The following is a 14,242-nucleotide window of genomic DNA, read 5'->3' as shown; positions in this document are numbered from 1 at the left end:
GAAAACACCTCGGCACTGTTGGCGGAGGCTCTAGGCGACCCCCCCCAGCGCCCTGGGACGAGCTCTTGAAGCTGCACGGTTCAAAGCCCTGGGCTGTCTGGGAGCTGCAGAATGACCCCGCCCCACCTTGTGCAACAGCAGCTCCTATAGGGCAGGGAAATGGCTGAACCAGTGAGGCAGTCCGCATACCAGTCATCTTTTATTGGGTGTTAATTCTCCACTAGGATATAAAAGGATTCAGGGGTGCCAGGCAAAGGTCATGGTCAGGAATGCAGAGTGCGCCCTCTTCAGTGGTACTTGCGTAGCCGCTGGTGTTCTGAAGTTAGAAAGGCAAAATGGTAAGTTTCTTCACAGGTGGGGGTGAAGCCATCCTGAGAATTCCTTTCAGGAGATGACCCAGAACCTACTTGTGGAGTTCAGAGCTAATCTGCCACCTGGCCAGCCTCTTCCCTCCCTGAGGGAACATCCACTCAGAAAAACAGCACCCAAGCGCCCACCCTTCAGGGCCAGCACTGCTCTGGATGCCACAGACTGGCAGGTGGCTCGACACTGGCAGAAACAGCCCATGAAGCCCACTCAGCGGCCACCAGACATCTCCCACCAGACCAACTCCTCTCGTGTCTCAGCACCAGGAACAGCCACGCTTTTCCAGAGCACCACACCGACACTGGACTGTAGCACTCAACCTATTTCCCTCTTCACACTGGCTGCTAGGAAGATAAAGCCAAGTTTTCCACCAACCTTTGGCAGAGCCTGCAGTGGCTGATAGAATGCTGCCTAAGTATTACCTTTACCCCAGCTTCATCTTATTCTTCCTGTCTTTCTCTTTGCCACAATTTTCGCACTTAAAATACGCTATATTCTGATAAGTCCCTCCAAGTCTTCAGCTTGTCTGCAGGGTGATGGACTTCTAAGGTTGAAAGTGAACCAATACCACCCTGTCATGGGAAACCCCACTGAAGGCAAACCAACCCAGAAGAGACTCACTGAGTTCCTTGTAAGAACGGCAGTAGTTGAAAAGCACGTAAACTGCAAGCACCATAGAAAGCCCAGCGATGCTCCCTTTCTTCACGTTGACGTACTTGTTGTAATACCGGTAGTAACCTGCAAAGCGGAGAGGAGGCCACTCCTCTGAGGGCACATTCTACACGTTCTAATAGGAGAGGGCAAAGCTGAGGAAAGGCCTGGGGCAGGAAGAAACAGTACACAAAAGACAGCCACAGGGTAGCCAGAATTATACAGAGAAAAACAGAGACGGGGGCCCCTGAGGAGGCTGGCAACCACGCAGGCTCCCAAAGGATGACGACACGATGACACAGGACTGCCTGCACTTTAAAATGCACAGACCTGAAGGACAGACCATTCCAAATACTCATCTTGAAAGTTCTGCCTGGCAGGGAGATGAGCATCATAGACTCATGTCCCCTGTGCTTCCAACTCATTTTCCTCTTAAGTCTTATGACATTTCTTTAAGACAGAGGTACTGGTACCGATTCCAAGCAACAGAAAACATTTCCTTGTCTGAAGTATGTCAGAGCCAGCCTTTGATAGGACCGATCAAACATGGAAATTCGAGGGCTAACAATCTCGCTCTGTCCTTCTCTACATAACGTACTCGTCTGAGACAAGGCTTGTACTGGCCAAATTAATTCAGGGCAAAGAAAGACCTGTTTGCCCTGAAGACCCAGAGATGTGCTTTTATTTACACATGCCCATAAGGCTCTGACCTCTTTGAAATGCTCCAGCAATGCCTTTAGGGGTGAAATCCCGCATCAGTATCCAGCTCGGCAGCTCCCCTAGTTTGACTTCCAGGAGCTTCTTCTCCTTCAGTGGTACTGAAAAGGAAGTGCAAAAAACACACACACTGGAAGGTCTCCCAATAACACAAACAGCAACCTTCTGTGTCACTTATTTCAACCATTCAATAAAGGTGCATTCAGTAACATTACTAAATAGAGGCTGCATATAAGTAATATTATAAATAAACATGTCACACTAGATATACTATTTTAAGCCAGAGTCTATATAATGGCAGAACAGGATTTTGAATAAAAGCTTGCTGGGAATAACTATGTAAAAAGAGAACTAAGGGCCATGAGGAAGAGGTAAAGCGGAGGACAGATGCCTTTATAAGTAGGAGTGGGGGAGACAGACTCAGAGAAGTTGGGTACATCTTGGCCAAAGGCACACAGCATGCAGGCCATGGAGGCAGGGTTCCACCTCAGGTCTGCCTCTCATGCTCCTGAAGCCAATCTGATTTCTACCTCAAGCATCCTACCTCAGACAACAGATGTCAAATGACTTAGTAAAAGCCACTCTAAAGACCCAACAGGCCACAGATCATTTTCCAATGAGAATCTGGGGACAGGAACGGCTCCTGGTTAAGGCCATACTCTATTCATCTCTGGGCTTAAGAGTAACATAGGAAGGGGGCCAGGGAGGGGTTGGCCCTGTGAATATCCAGATGCTCTTAAGGAGAGAATCTCTCTTCCCCTGTCCTCTTCCAAAAGATCACCTTTAAAAAGCTGTTTGGGGACTTCCCTGGTGGTCCAGTGGCTAAGGCTCTGTGCTCCAAATGCAGGGGGCCCAGGTTCAATCCCTGGTCAGGCAACTAGATCCCGTATGCTGCAACTAAGATCCCGCGTGCAGCAACTAAAGATCCCACATGCTGCAACTAAAGAACCCACGTGCCGCAACTAAGACCCGATGCAGCCAAATAAATAAATAAATATTAAAAAACAAAAAACTGGGGACTTCCCTGGTGGCGCGGTAGTTAAGAATCCACCTGCCAATGCAGGGGACACGGGTTCGAGCCCTGGTCAGGGAAGATCCCACATGCCGTGGAGCAACAAAGCCTGTGTGCCACAACTACTGAGCCTGCACTCTAGAGCCCCTGAGCCACAACTACTGAGCCTGCGTGCCACAACTGCTGGAGCCCACGAGCCACAACTGCTGAAGCCCACACGCCACAACCGCTGAAGCCCATGCGCCACAACCGCTGAAGCCTGTGTGCCTAGAGCCCATGCTCTGCAATGGGAGAGGCCACCGTAATGAGAAGCCTGCGCACCACAACGAAGAGTAGCCCCCACTCGCCACAACTAGAGAAGGCCCGCACGCAGCAACGAAGACCCAATGCAGCCAAAAATAAATAAATAAATAAATAAATAAATAATTTAAAAAATAGAACTATGTTGGGGAAATGTGCAAAAGAAACACAGAATTTTAAAAATATTTTCAACTGGTATAAGGCTGGTGACTCAAAAAAAAAAAGTATTTAGGTCACTGCTAGGCCCAGTGAAGCTATTTTTTCACATTCACACAAACTATGAAAACATATTCTCATTCTCACATTCAGGGGCTGACACAGTGCCTTGGCACATCACAGGAGAAAAAAGCCAACAATTTATTTTTCTTCATATTTATATCTCTGTACTATGAAGAAAAGAGCATTTCCATAACCAAAACTAAGAAATTTATAAGCACAGAAAAAAAAAATCACATTAGCCTTAAGGAGAGCCAAGTACAGCACCATCACAAAATTCCAAGAGACCATCAGATTCATCAGAGATGCATCTACACTTATCCCGAAGTTTCTCTTTTAGTGGAAGGCAAAGGCCTTAGTCCTTGGCAGCCACACTGAAACCCTCCCCCAACACTCCTCTGCAGCGGCTGGTTCACACCAGTAGAGCGTGCTGATGAACAGAGCAGACTCTACCATCGAGTGTTCTGGATTTACTGCCACTTTGAAGCTGTGTGCCCTTGGGCAAGATACTGCTCTCTCTGTTTCCTCCTTTGTAAAATAAGGGTAAAAATAGTACCCACCTTAGTACTTAGCTCTAGGTACTATGTAAATAGGAATTATTATTATCTGTCTTTCTGTCTATGAGCTATCTAAAGGTGGGAGGGAGTTCCCCACACACAGTTCCTGTTTATGACAGATTTTCAGTGAAGGCTGAGAAAGCACCACAGGTTCTCGGGAGAGCAGGTGAGTACTTGGCTTGATTTTATGACTTCAGGAAGCATACTGTCCACCTATATGGAGAGACATGGAAATGCCAAGTGTCTTCTGGGTGCTAAATCCAACTCTGGGGTTGGCCAGAGCAAAGAGTTTTAGGTTTTGCAGGCCACACAAGGTCTCTGTAACATAGTCTGTTTTTCTTTTTTTAACAAATTTTTATTTTTTATTTTTATTTTTTTGGGCTGTGCCGTGCAGCGTACGGGATCTTAGTTCCCTGACCAGGGATCGAACCCGTGCCCCCTGCAGTGGAGTCTTAACCACTGGACCGCCAAGGAAGTCCCTTAACAAATCTTTTAAAAAACAACAACTATTCTTAGCTCACCGCATATAAAAACAGGCCACAGGAAATCCAGCTCATTGGCCATACTCTGTCAACCCTGATCTCATCTATCACTGTTAATTGGTATTTCCATCACTTTATTTGCTAATGGACTAGTGGCGTTATGCTCTGGCAACAGACACCATCTAAAAGATCATCAGCACTCGGACTCCAGTTCCTTCACCTGGGTGATGCTTAATGGGCCAAGTGTGACATGACCTTACCCAAAGGTCACGCAGGGAAAGCTGGATGACTAGCATTCAACTGTGGGTCAGGCAGTGTTCCAAGCACCTTACATATACTAAGTTGTTTAACCCTTAGTTCATAGCACTCTCCACTAAAACCCTCTGCTTAAATAAGATACCAAGTCTCAATGCTTCCTTTTCACATGTTGTCTGTATAAACAACATAACCACCCTGGATAAATATTCTCATGCCCGTTTTTACAGATGGGGAAAAAAGCATCACTCTCATATTTTTTGATCCCCTTTTCATTTCTCCGGGCTGAAAATAAGAATATAGAAACTGGAGTAAGACACACATAGATTAGTCAAAATTCTGCCACTATCATGCTGTGTGACAGCAGACAAGCCACACCACATCTCTGACCGTTATTTTCCTCATCTTTAAAATGGGATCAACGTTCCCGGCACTGATCCTGACAAGGCTACGGTGAGGATGCAGGGCTAAAACATGATGGCTTCCGTATAAAAAAAAAAAAAAAAAATCAGTGTGGACGGTCCGATTTATACATGCATGTCATCGTAAAGCCTGCTGGTCATAAGGTCACTCTTGTGATTAAAGCTCAGTTTACCACGAGGCCCCAGAAACCTAGGTTTGAATCCCAGCTCAGTCCACTCACTAGTAGTGACCTTGAATAGGTCACTTCACCTCTCTAACGCTAGTCAACATATATATACATGCGTCAAACCCGACGTGGTGTCAGGCACTGTCCTAGGCATTAGCTCCTCTTGGAACTTAATTTGAGCTTCGAATTTGCGCGGAGGGCTCAGGTGCAAAACAAGCGCCTGGGTTGCGGCAGGGCTGAGAGCAGCTATTCCTCAGCGGGGAGAGGGAGGGTGGCCCGAGACAGCGCATTCTCAAGCCCCGAGGCGCGTCGCCGAGCTGCCGTCGCCCTCCCCGCCACAGCCGAGTGGCGCGGACCCCGGGCAGGCGGGAGGCGCGGCGGGGCGAGCTAAGAAGGGTTGGACTGCGTGGGACCCTGGGCAAAGGGCCCGGCGCGGCGAAGGTCCTGAGGGAAGGACAGGCGGCTCCGGCACTCGGTCCCTCCCCTCCAAGTGCGGCTCTGAGCACCGGACCCTGAACCCCGACTCCTGCCTTTAACCTGGTAGCCCTAAACCGGTCCGGAAACTCACCGATTGACGCCATCTTGAAGTCCTGGCTGTCCGCTCGACCGGGCCGCGCGAGGACTGCTGGGTAGGGACCATGCGCCCTGGGGGCCTGGAGCAGAGGCTCACGGGAAGCAGGTCGCGACTGGTACGAGGCTGGGACTTCAGGTGCGCCGTGGGGTGAAGGGCGAAGAAACTGGAGGCAGAGCACCGCGACCCCGCAGTTGGGAACCCGGGGGGTGGTGAAGGGGTGGGAGTGGGAGTGGTAGGGCTCAACCTGGGCTCCCAGTTCTGGGAGGAAAGAGACTGGGACACCCCCCCACCAAAAAAAAGGGAGGTGAGGAAAGAGCATCCTAGCTTTCTTATTCTGTCGTGTTAAATTTATTGTGAAAGATGACAGGAGCATCTTAAGACCCTTCCTCCCAACTGTGCTTGATGGGAGAGTCAAGGAATCCCCAATCACCAGGAAAAGCCGGTGTCCAGGCTTAGGCTCCAAATAGGTTTGATTCAGGAGTATCTAATGTGTCCAGGCTCTGGCGCTACGCTCTAAGGACAGAAATAAGCAAGACCCTAGGGTACACAGCTCCAGCTCTTCTTTCTGCCACTTCTTTTCCGGGCACAATGATGCCTCACCACCATTTTGGGGTTTTGCTGGAAAGGCCACAATAAACATTCTTGGTTAAGCAATTCTGAGTTGGGCAAGATGCTTTGATACCCTGAATCTCAGTTTTCTCCTCTGTAAAATAGGTATGTAATGCTTACCTTGTTGTAGGAGTTAAATGAAACAATGTATGTCAAAATAAAGGAATAAGAACTGAGTGGAAGGACTTCCCTGGTGGCACAGTGGTTAAGAATCCGCCTGCCCATGCAGGGAACACGGGTTCAATCCCTGGTTCGGGAAGATCCCACATGCCGTGGAGCAACTAAGCCTGCGAGCCACAACTACTGAGCCTGTGTGCCACAACTAATGAAACCCGTGTGCCTAGAGCCCATGCTCCGACCCACCGTGATGAGAAGCCCAGGCACCACAACGAAGAGTAGCCCCCCATCTCTGCAACTAGAGAAAGCCCCCGCACAGCAACGAAGACCCAACGTAGCCATAAATTAATTAATTAATTAATTAATTAAAAAAAAAAAAAGAACTGAGTGCATAGTAGGAATTGGACCAGTGAACTGATGGCTTCCTCAGGAAAGTGACTTGATGGGGAATTATCAAACTCACTTTTTATCAGTCACTTACTTATTCACCAAATACACATTGCTGTGTACTGGGCACTAGAGACACAGAAATCAATCAGACATGGTCTCTGCATTCTAGGATCCGTGGTATTGTGCAGGAGACAGGTGTGTAGACAGGTGAGAGCACAGCAGTAGATCCATGTATACACAGCAGGGGGCCATGGACTCCTTAATGAGGGGTAGGTATATTGTATCACAATAAAATAAATAAAAATAATACAAAGTGATGGTTGAGATGAGAAATGATGGAGAGGCAAGCAAGGGTCAGAACACAAAATGCTGTGCATGCTACGTGAAGAGTGGAGTTTCTACTGAGGGAAATAGGGAGGCAGTGAGGGTTTACAAAAGACAGTGGCATGATCAGATTTACATTTACATTTACTAGAATGATAACCAGGCTGCCAGGTTTAGAATAGTCCCTCCAAATCCCAGGGACTTTAAAAAAATTTTTTTGCAGGTTATTTTTTATGAACTGACCCTAACTGCCCATCACAGGTAGTCAAGGGACTCTACTCGTTGTACTCACTCAGGGATTCAGGCTGGCGAGCAGCCCCCATCTCAATCACCTGGCTCAGGGTAGAGACTCAGCCGACCTGTCAACACCCAGGCCTGGGGGCTCACCGGTACTTCCGCGCACACTCATAGGCCGGAATTGTCACGTGGCTTCACCCGCCCAAGCAGCCCGGAAGTAAAAATCCACCTAGGGCTCCAAAGAAGAGAAAGTGAGAGCTATTTGGGAAATGGCCGTGACCTCTCCGTTAGGTCTGATGGTGATGAGTGGAGAAAAAGAAAGCTGGGAAGGATAGGGAGAGCCGGAGGAAGAAAGGCAGTGGTTTTAAATAGGGTGGCATAGGCTGGTGGGGCTGTGGAGTGAGCCACGTGGGTGTGGGTGAGGTGGCAGGCAGAGGGAGCAGGTAGCCTTGTTTACAGAAGGGAAGCGGTGGAGAGCAGTGGGCAGACACATTCAGGAGGCAGATCCTCGGGGCTGGGCACGGACTGGTTTTGATAGGTGGTCGTGGGAAGGGGTCAAGGACACTCAGTTTTCTGGCCTGGGAGAAGATGGGTGGGTAGGGTAGGACCATCTCTGAGATGGGAGCAACTAGACCAGCGTTGTCCATACAGCATTCTGTGGTGGTGGAAATGGTCTATGTCTGCACTGTACAATTCAATAGCCACCAGCAACATCTGGCTTTTGAGTCCAAGTTATTTAATTTCAATTATTAATGTGGCCAGTGACTACCTATTAAGCTAGACCAAGTTTTAAAATGTAGGTTTTATTATTATTCAGGTATGGTGAGGTCAACAGATCAGGAGATGATTGCCATTGAAAAGACAGCTCATGAAAAAGATACATGCAGGGACTTCCCTGGTGGTTCAGTGGTTGAGAATCTGCCTTCCAGTGCGGGGGACGCGGGTTCCATCCCTGGTTGGGGAGCTAAGGTCCCACATGCAACGGGGCAACTAAGCCTGCGTGCCGCAACGGAGGATCCCGTGTGCCGCCGCTAAGACCCAACAAAGCCAAATAAATAAATATTTTTTAAAAAAGAAAAAGATACATGCACCGCAATGTTCACCGCAACACAATTTACAATATCCAAGACATGGAAGCAATGTAAATGTCCACTGACAGGTGAATGGATAAAGAAGATGTGGTATATGTATACACAATGCAATACTACTCAAGCATAAAAAAGAATGAAATGCCTTTTGCAGCAACATGGATGGACCTAGAGATTATCATACTAAGTGAAGTAAGTCAGAAAGAGAAAGACGAATACCATATGATATCACTTATATGTGGAATCTAAAATATGACACAAATGAACTTTTTTTTTTGGCCATGCCAAGGGGCTTCTGGAATCTTGGTTCCCTGACCAGGGATGGAACCCAGGCCCTCGGCAGTGAAAGCGCAGAGTCCTAACCACTGGACCACCATGGAATTCCCATAAATGAACTTATTTACAAAACAGAAACAGACACACAGGCATAGAAAATAAATTTATGGTTACCAAAGGGCAATAGGGGTAGGGGAGGGATAAATTAGGAGTTTGGGATTAGTAGATACAAACGACTATATATAAAATAGATAAACAACAAGGTCCTACTGTATAGCACAGGGAACTATATTCAATATCCTGTAATTAACCATAATGGAAAAGAATGTGAAAAAGAATATGTGTATATAGGTATAACTGAATCATTTTGCTGTATACCAGAAACTAACACAACATTGTAAATCAACTATACTTTTAAAAAAGAAGAAGAAATGACCTGTCAAGCTATGAAGAGACATGGAGGACTTATACTCTAATAAAGATGTTAAAAAAAATTTTTTTTTAAAAGAGACATGGAGGAAACTTAAATGCATATTAAATGTATATGACTATGAAAAGACATGGCAGACACTTAAGTGCGTGGCGGAAACTTAAATGCATATTCTTGCAGATTGGAAAGAAGCCAATCTGAAAAGGCTACATACTGTGACTCCAACCATATGGCATTCTGGAAAAGGCAAAACTATGGAGACAAAAAGATCTGTGGTTGCCACGGGTGGGAGAGGGGAGAGATGAATAGGCAGAGCACAGAGGATTTTAAGGGCAGTGAAAGTACTCTGTATGATATTATAATGATGGATATATGTCATTATACATTTGTCCCAACCCATAGAATATACACCGAGTGAACTCGAAGATAAACTATGTACTTTAGGTGCTTATGATGTGTTAGTGTTGGTTCATTCTTCGTAAAAACTGTACCATTCTGGTGAGTGATGTTGATAACGGGGGAGGCTATGCATGTGGGGGGAGGAGGTATACTGCAAATCTCTGTACTTCCCTCTCAATTTTGTTGTAAACCTAAAACTGCTCTAAAAATGGCTTTTAAAAGATGCATGAAGTACCAGCCACAGGCTGTAGCTGGTATCATCTCTCTAGAAACAAGTTGAGCTGTAACATAGAAGCCATGGTTTTCTGACCGAGTTACCTGCCTGGGTTTTGTAGGAAGGCTCTGTTCTCTGTATTTTTTTTTTTCCTGGTTCTTGAATTATTTCTTTATATAACTTCACCTCCTTGTCTTTACTCATTTTCATCCCATTCTTCATTGTATGGAATGACTTCCTTTGGAGAGCCTTTTGCATGTTTTTTTTCCCCAAAAGATTTTTTCTTCTTTGACTTCCATTAATATTCTGACAATGTTGTAAAAACTTCTTGCCTCTTTATGGAGGTATTTTGAACAAACTTCGGTTCCAACGTTCAGCCAGTTGATATCTTCTTTTTAAGGAGAGGAAAGTCCCTAAGAATAAAATAGACTCCTGGAAAACTTGAAGAAATTCTGGCACACGATCGAGTCATCCCTCACCCTAGCATAGCCATTAGCTTGAGTCCATCTTACCAGGTTTCCTTAACAGAAAAATCTGCACTTTCCACACCTCTGATGCCTGGGACTCTCTTCTAAGCCATGCCCTGACGCTCTGATGATTCTTAGCCAACACTGGATCCAAGAGGCTTCCTCTCTGCACCTGTCAAAACTATTCTAAGACCTAGTTTCTCATTCTCTATTCTACTCTCTCTCTGTGACCCTCATTTCCTTCACACACAATTATCTACAATACTGGATTTTTTTTAACGTGGCACAATATCACTTAATATAAAATGATTGCATGAAACAATACACATTTGCAAAGTCTATACAAGCAAAGAGAATGACTGTCACAGACTGGATGACTTTTGAGCTGTTTTTTGTTCATTTAATCTCAAACATTAAGTATTCTCCAGCGGCTCAGAAGTCACCATTGGGACACCTTCCTCTCCTGAAAAGGGGACTGTGCCTTACTTGCGGGGCTTCACATCAAGGCACCGACACACCTAGTGTCTCAACCCTACAACGGATCATCTCCCTGAACGCCCCATTCCCAGCCCGGTTTCCAGGACGCAGCAGCTCCCCCTGGTGGCCCTAGACGGATATGCACAGGAGGCCGGGAGCTGCAGGTGTTACCCCGACAGAAAGCCTGTTACTGAGTCAGGCTGGACCCCAGAGAGGCGAGTGCGGGATGCAGCAGCCCCAGCCCTGGACAGAGATGGGGGACAAGGCGAAGGAGGGGACAGTGGGCGCAGGAAAGCCAAGACGTGAGTCTGTGCCTGTAAAACGGGATACGGCATTGAGGTAAGAACAGATTCCTTAGCAGGGTCAGCTTTACAGAGCTTCTGGAAGGAAGGGATCAGCAGAAGGCCCAGAGCCAGAGACCAGTCTCTCTGCGCCCAGACCCTCTCTGTCCAGTATCTGGCCTGCACCTGTGATTTTACCGTTGCCCTCCCCAAACCTGACCAGTCGGAGGTCAAGGCTTCCGCCATATCACCATGGGACCCTCTGTTCCCTGTCTCCCATCTTGACTCCATCGGTTGAAAGCCCTCTAGAACTGCCCCGTCCTTGTCCCTGCCCCTCAGCGCCCTATCCCGCCACATCCTGCCCCTTGCAGCTTCTGCCTCAGTCTCCTGGTCCTGCCTGCTCTCTCCCCTGTGCAGAACTGGGAGATGTCCCACATTTCCCAGAGAAATCGCAGCGGCTCAGAGACAGCGACTAGCGGTGATCACGATGTCCGGAGGAAGAGAGAAGATCCGGTGCTCCCCAGGGCCACGCTTCCTCCTGGGGCTGGAAGATTTCCAGAGAGGCCAGGGCGCATGGTGGAGCCTGAGTAGGGAAGCCAGCAGAAGCTCTACCTGGCATTGCCCTTCGGGTCTGGGAGACCTCCTCTTCCCAGGACCCTGACCCCACCCCTTCCCAACTCCACAGGCAGTTTCCATGGTGACAGTAAACAAACCTCAGCGCAGCCCTGTCCCCCTACCTTCACCTGCGCAAATGAGGTGACCCAGAATGACAATGTAGATGCTCAAATGGACAGAGGAACTGGAGCCTCGAGAAAGGAAGCCCACGTGGGGGCGAGGCCCTTGGATGGGTGGCCTGGGGTTGTGGGCACAGAGACCTGAGGCTCTGCTGGGAGGGACGGCAGACACCAGGAATGGGCAGCAGCTCCTGGGAGAAGCAGGAATCAGTGTCCAAGGAGAAGTGCAGACAGAGCCTAGACATACCTGTGGCCCCATACGGCAGAGCTGAGGAAGGTGCCAGGGGCATCATTCACAGCCGAAGCATCTCAGCCTTAGAGGAGCAGTTCAGAGACTAATCCACTCAGGAGGGCAGCTTTTGTTTTTAAGAACTGAGACGCTGAGAAATGGCTCTGGGCAGAAACGTCATCGTCGTGTCTCGTGTTCTCAAGCCACTCTAACCCCCACCCCCGCCCCCCAAAGCAGTCTCATCAAGTGACTGATTACTAGAAAGTTGCAAACAGTTCACAGTGGTCTCTGTAGATCCTCTCTCAAAACCACTGAGTTTTGTACAGACATAGAAAACCATCTGACGGTTACCAAAGGAGAAAGCAGGGAAGAATGTTTGGGGGATACAGGTATCAACTGTAAAATTCTTTCAGCCGTCCATTAGATTTCAAAATCTTCATTATTATTGAGGGATTTCCCTGGTGGCGCAGTGGCTAAGAATCCACCTGCCAATGCAGGGTACACGGGTTCGAGCCCTGGTCTGGGAAGATCCCACACGCTGCGGAGCAACTAAGCCCGTGCACCACAACTACTGAGCCCACGTGCCACAACTACTGAAGCCCGTGCTCCTAGAGCCCGTGCTGTGCAACAAGAGAAGCCACCGCAATGAAGAGCCCGCCTGCCGCAACGAAGAGTAGCCCCAGCTCACAGCAAGTAGAGAAAGCCCGCGCGCAGCGATGAAGACCCAACGCAGCCAAAAATAAATAAAATAAATAAATTTATTTTAAAAATAAATAAATAAACACTGGGGAAAACTTTATGAGGTCCTTCCTCCTTTCATGTTTTGTGGAGGTCCCCATGCAAAGAGATGTGAAGTTTCAGGGTAGCTGGATCTGGTGGGATGCCAAGACAATGGGGGGAGGAGCCTTCAAAGCAAGAAGACTGTAATGAACCATCACCCAGCTTCCTTGAGGGACTGCCAGAAACCTCTCACCCTCAGTACCTGGACAGGTGGAAGGATGCCTCCCACAGCTCAGAGGGGAGCCACGGAGCACAAGGAGGGTGGATCTCACCCCATGGAAGACACACACTGCTCCCTGAGTGTCTGGTTGGGGTACGTGTTACTGTCACAGGTGGGACAAGCTTTGTGCTGGCAACTCCCCCGTGGAGAAGTCATTAGAGGGGACTCACGTGTTCGTTTGTCTGCTCTGATGGAGAAGAAAACAGCACCAAACAAGGCTAACTGCTCAGCACGCTGTTCTTTTTCTCCTCCTGCAGACCCAGAACCCGATGACAGTGCTCGCTCGGGCTCTGATTTGTTGCAAGGTTCTACCTACATCTTCCTCTCTGGCTGGTGCCCCATTCAGTAAGCACCTGTCGTGATTCAGCTTCCTCCAGGTTCATCCAGCGCCTGCCCACCTGACCTCTCCCATCTCCTCTGGGTTGGAAAGAGGTCTGCAGCTTTTTCAACACTGTAAACTACCTGCTGTGAGAAATACCTGGCATCCTTCCCTTCTGAGGTTCTCTTTGGCACTCTGGTGTTCTATAAACAGATTTTACTGCCCACGGCACCTTCCCACACTCACTTCTCTTTCTCTTGTCAGCCTGAGCTGCTGAAGCTTTCGGAGATTTCCCATCACGCGAGAATCACTGAACTCGCGGTGTTCACTCTGGTGGTGGCTTTCTGTTGCCACAACTCCACCAGCACCGAAATATGGGTATTTCCTTCCGAACCCAACGGGGCTCAGCTCCGTGTTTCTCTGCTTTTTTCTTCAGCTTCCTCAAGGGGAGAGAAGGTAGCCATGGGTGAGAAATGGGAGACCAGAGTCTATGCCTGAGACTCAGAAGAAGAGATGCGGGTCTGAACGGTCACCTCGGTAGAGTTATCTTTAAAGCGCTGCTGGAAGGAAGGGGCGGGAGCGAGGGAGCCTCCTCTGGGCTCCAAGACTCTGTCTGTGGTCCTGGCAACCAGGCTTTTATGCCCACCCCACGTCCGCCCCGCCAATCCCCACTGAAGCTCGGGGCGCGTCACAATGGGGCGTGGTGCCTGTCCCCACCCCCACCTGACTCCCTCGGGGAAGTCATCCCGGAGCAGTGCCTCCGGGACCCCTGCGGCGGAGGGTCCTTCCCCTCCTTCATCCTACCCCTATTCTCTGCCCAGGAGAGTCAGGATACATCCCAGAGTTTATTGGTGAATTTATTGGAGCTCAGAAACGGTGGCTTGTTCCAGGATCACACCCCCAGCTGGAAGCGGACAGCGCATCGAACCCAG

At 48.5% G+C, this 14,242-nt stretch overlaps 1 protein-coding gene across 1 annotated transcript; it reads right to left on the bottom strand.

Moving 5' to 3' along the window:
• Positions 1-179: 179 nt before the first annotated feature.
• ATP5MF (ATP synthase membrane subunit f) lies at positions 180-5,819 on the bottom strand. Its single transcript, XM_036825297.1, has 4 exons — positions 5,714-5,819; positions 1,728-1,835; positions 988-1,104; positions 180-316 (listed from the first exon to the last, which is right to left on the bottom strand). The coding sequence occupies exons 1-4, from the start codon at positions 5,724-5,726 to the stop codon at positions 288-290; spliced, it is 267 nt and encodes an 88-aa protein (XP_036681192.1). The 5' UTR covers positions 5,727-5,819; the 3' UTR covers positions 180-287.
• Positions 5,820-14,242: the final 8,423 nt, after the last annotated feature.

This window comes from Balaenoptera musculus, chromosome 15 (genome assembly GCF_009873245.2).
Source record: "Balaenoptera musculus isolate JJ_BM4_2016_0621 chromosome 15, mBalMus1.pri.v3, whole genome shotgun sequence".
Classification (NCBI taxonomy): Eukaryota; Metazoa; Chordata; class Mammalia; order Artiodactyla; family Balaenopteridae; genus Balaenoptera; species Balaenoptera musculus.
The sequence above is the reverse complement of the archived record's forward strand: the minus strand, read 5'-3'. Positions and strand labels throughout refer to the sequence as shown.

Coding starts and splice junctions, on each gene's coding strand:
- ATP5MF (XM_036825297.1), bottom strand. Junction 1,105..1,727: donor TGCTGGAGCATTTCAAAGAG/GTCAGAGCCTTA, acceptor TCCGCTTTGCAG/GTTACTACCGGTATTACAAC. Junction 317..987: donor CCGTTCTTACAAGGAACTCA/GTGAGTCTCTTC, acceptor TTCTAACTTCAG/AACACCAGCGGCTACGCAAG.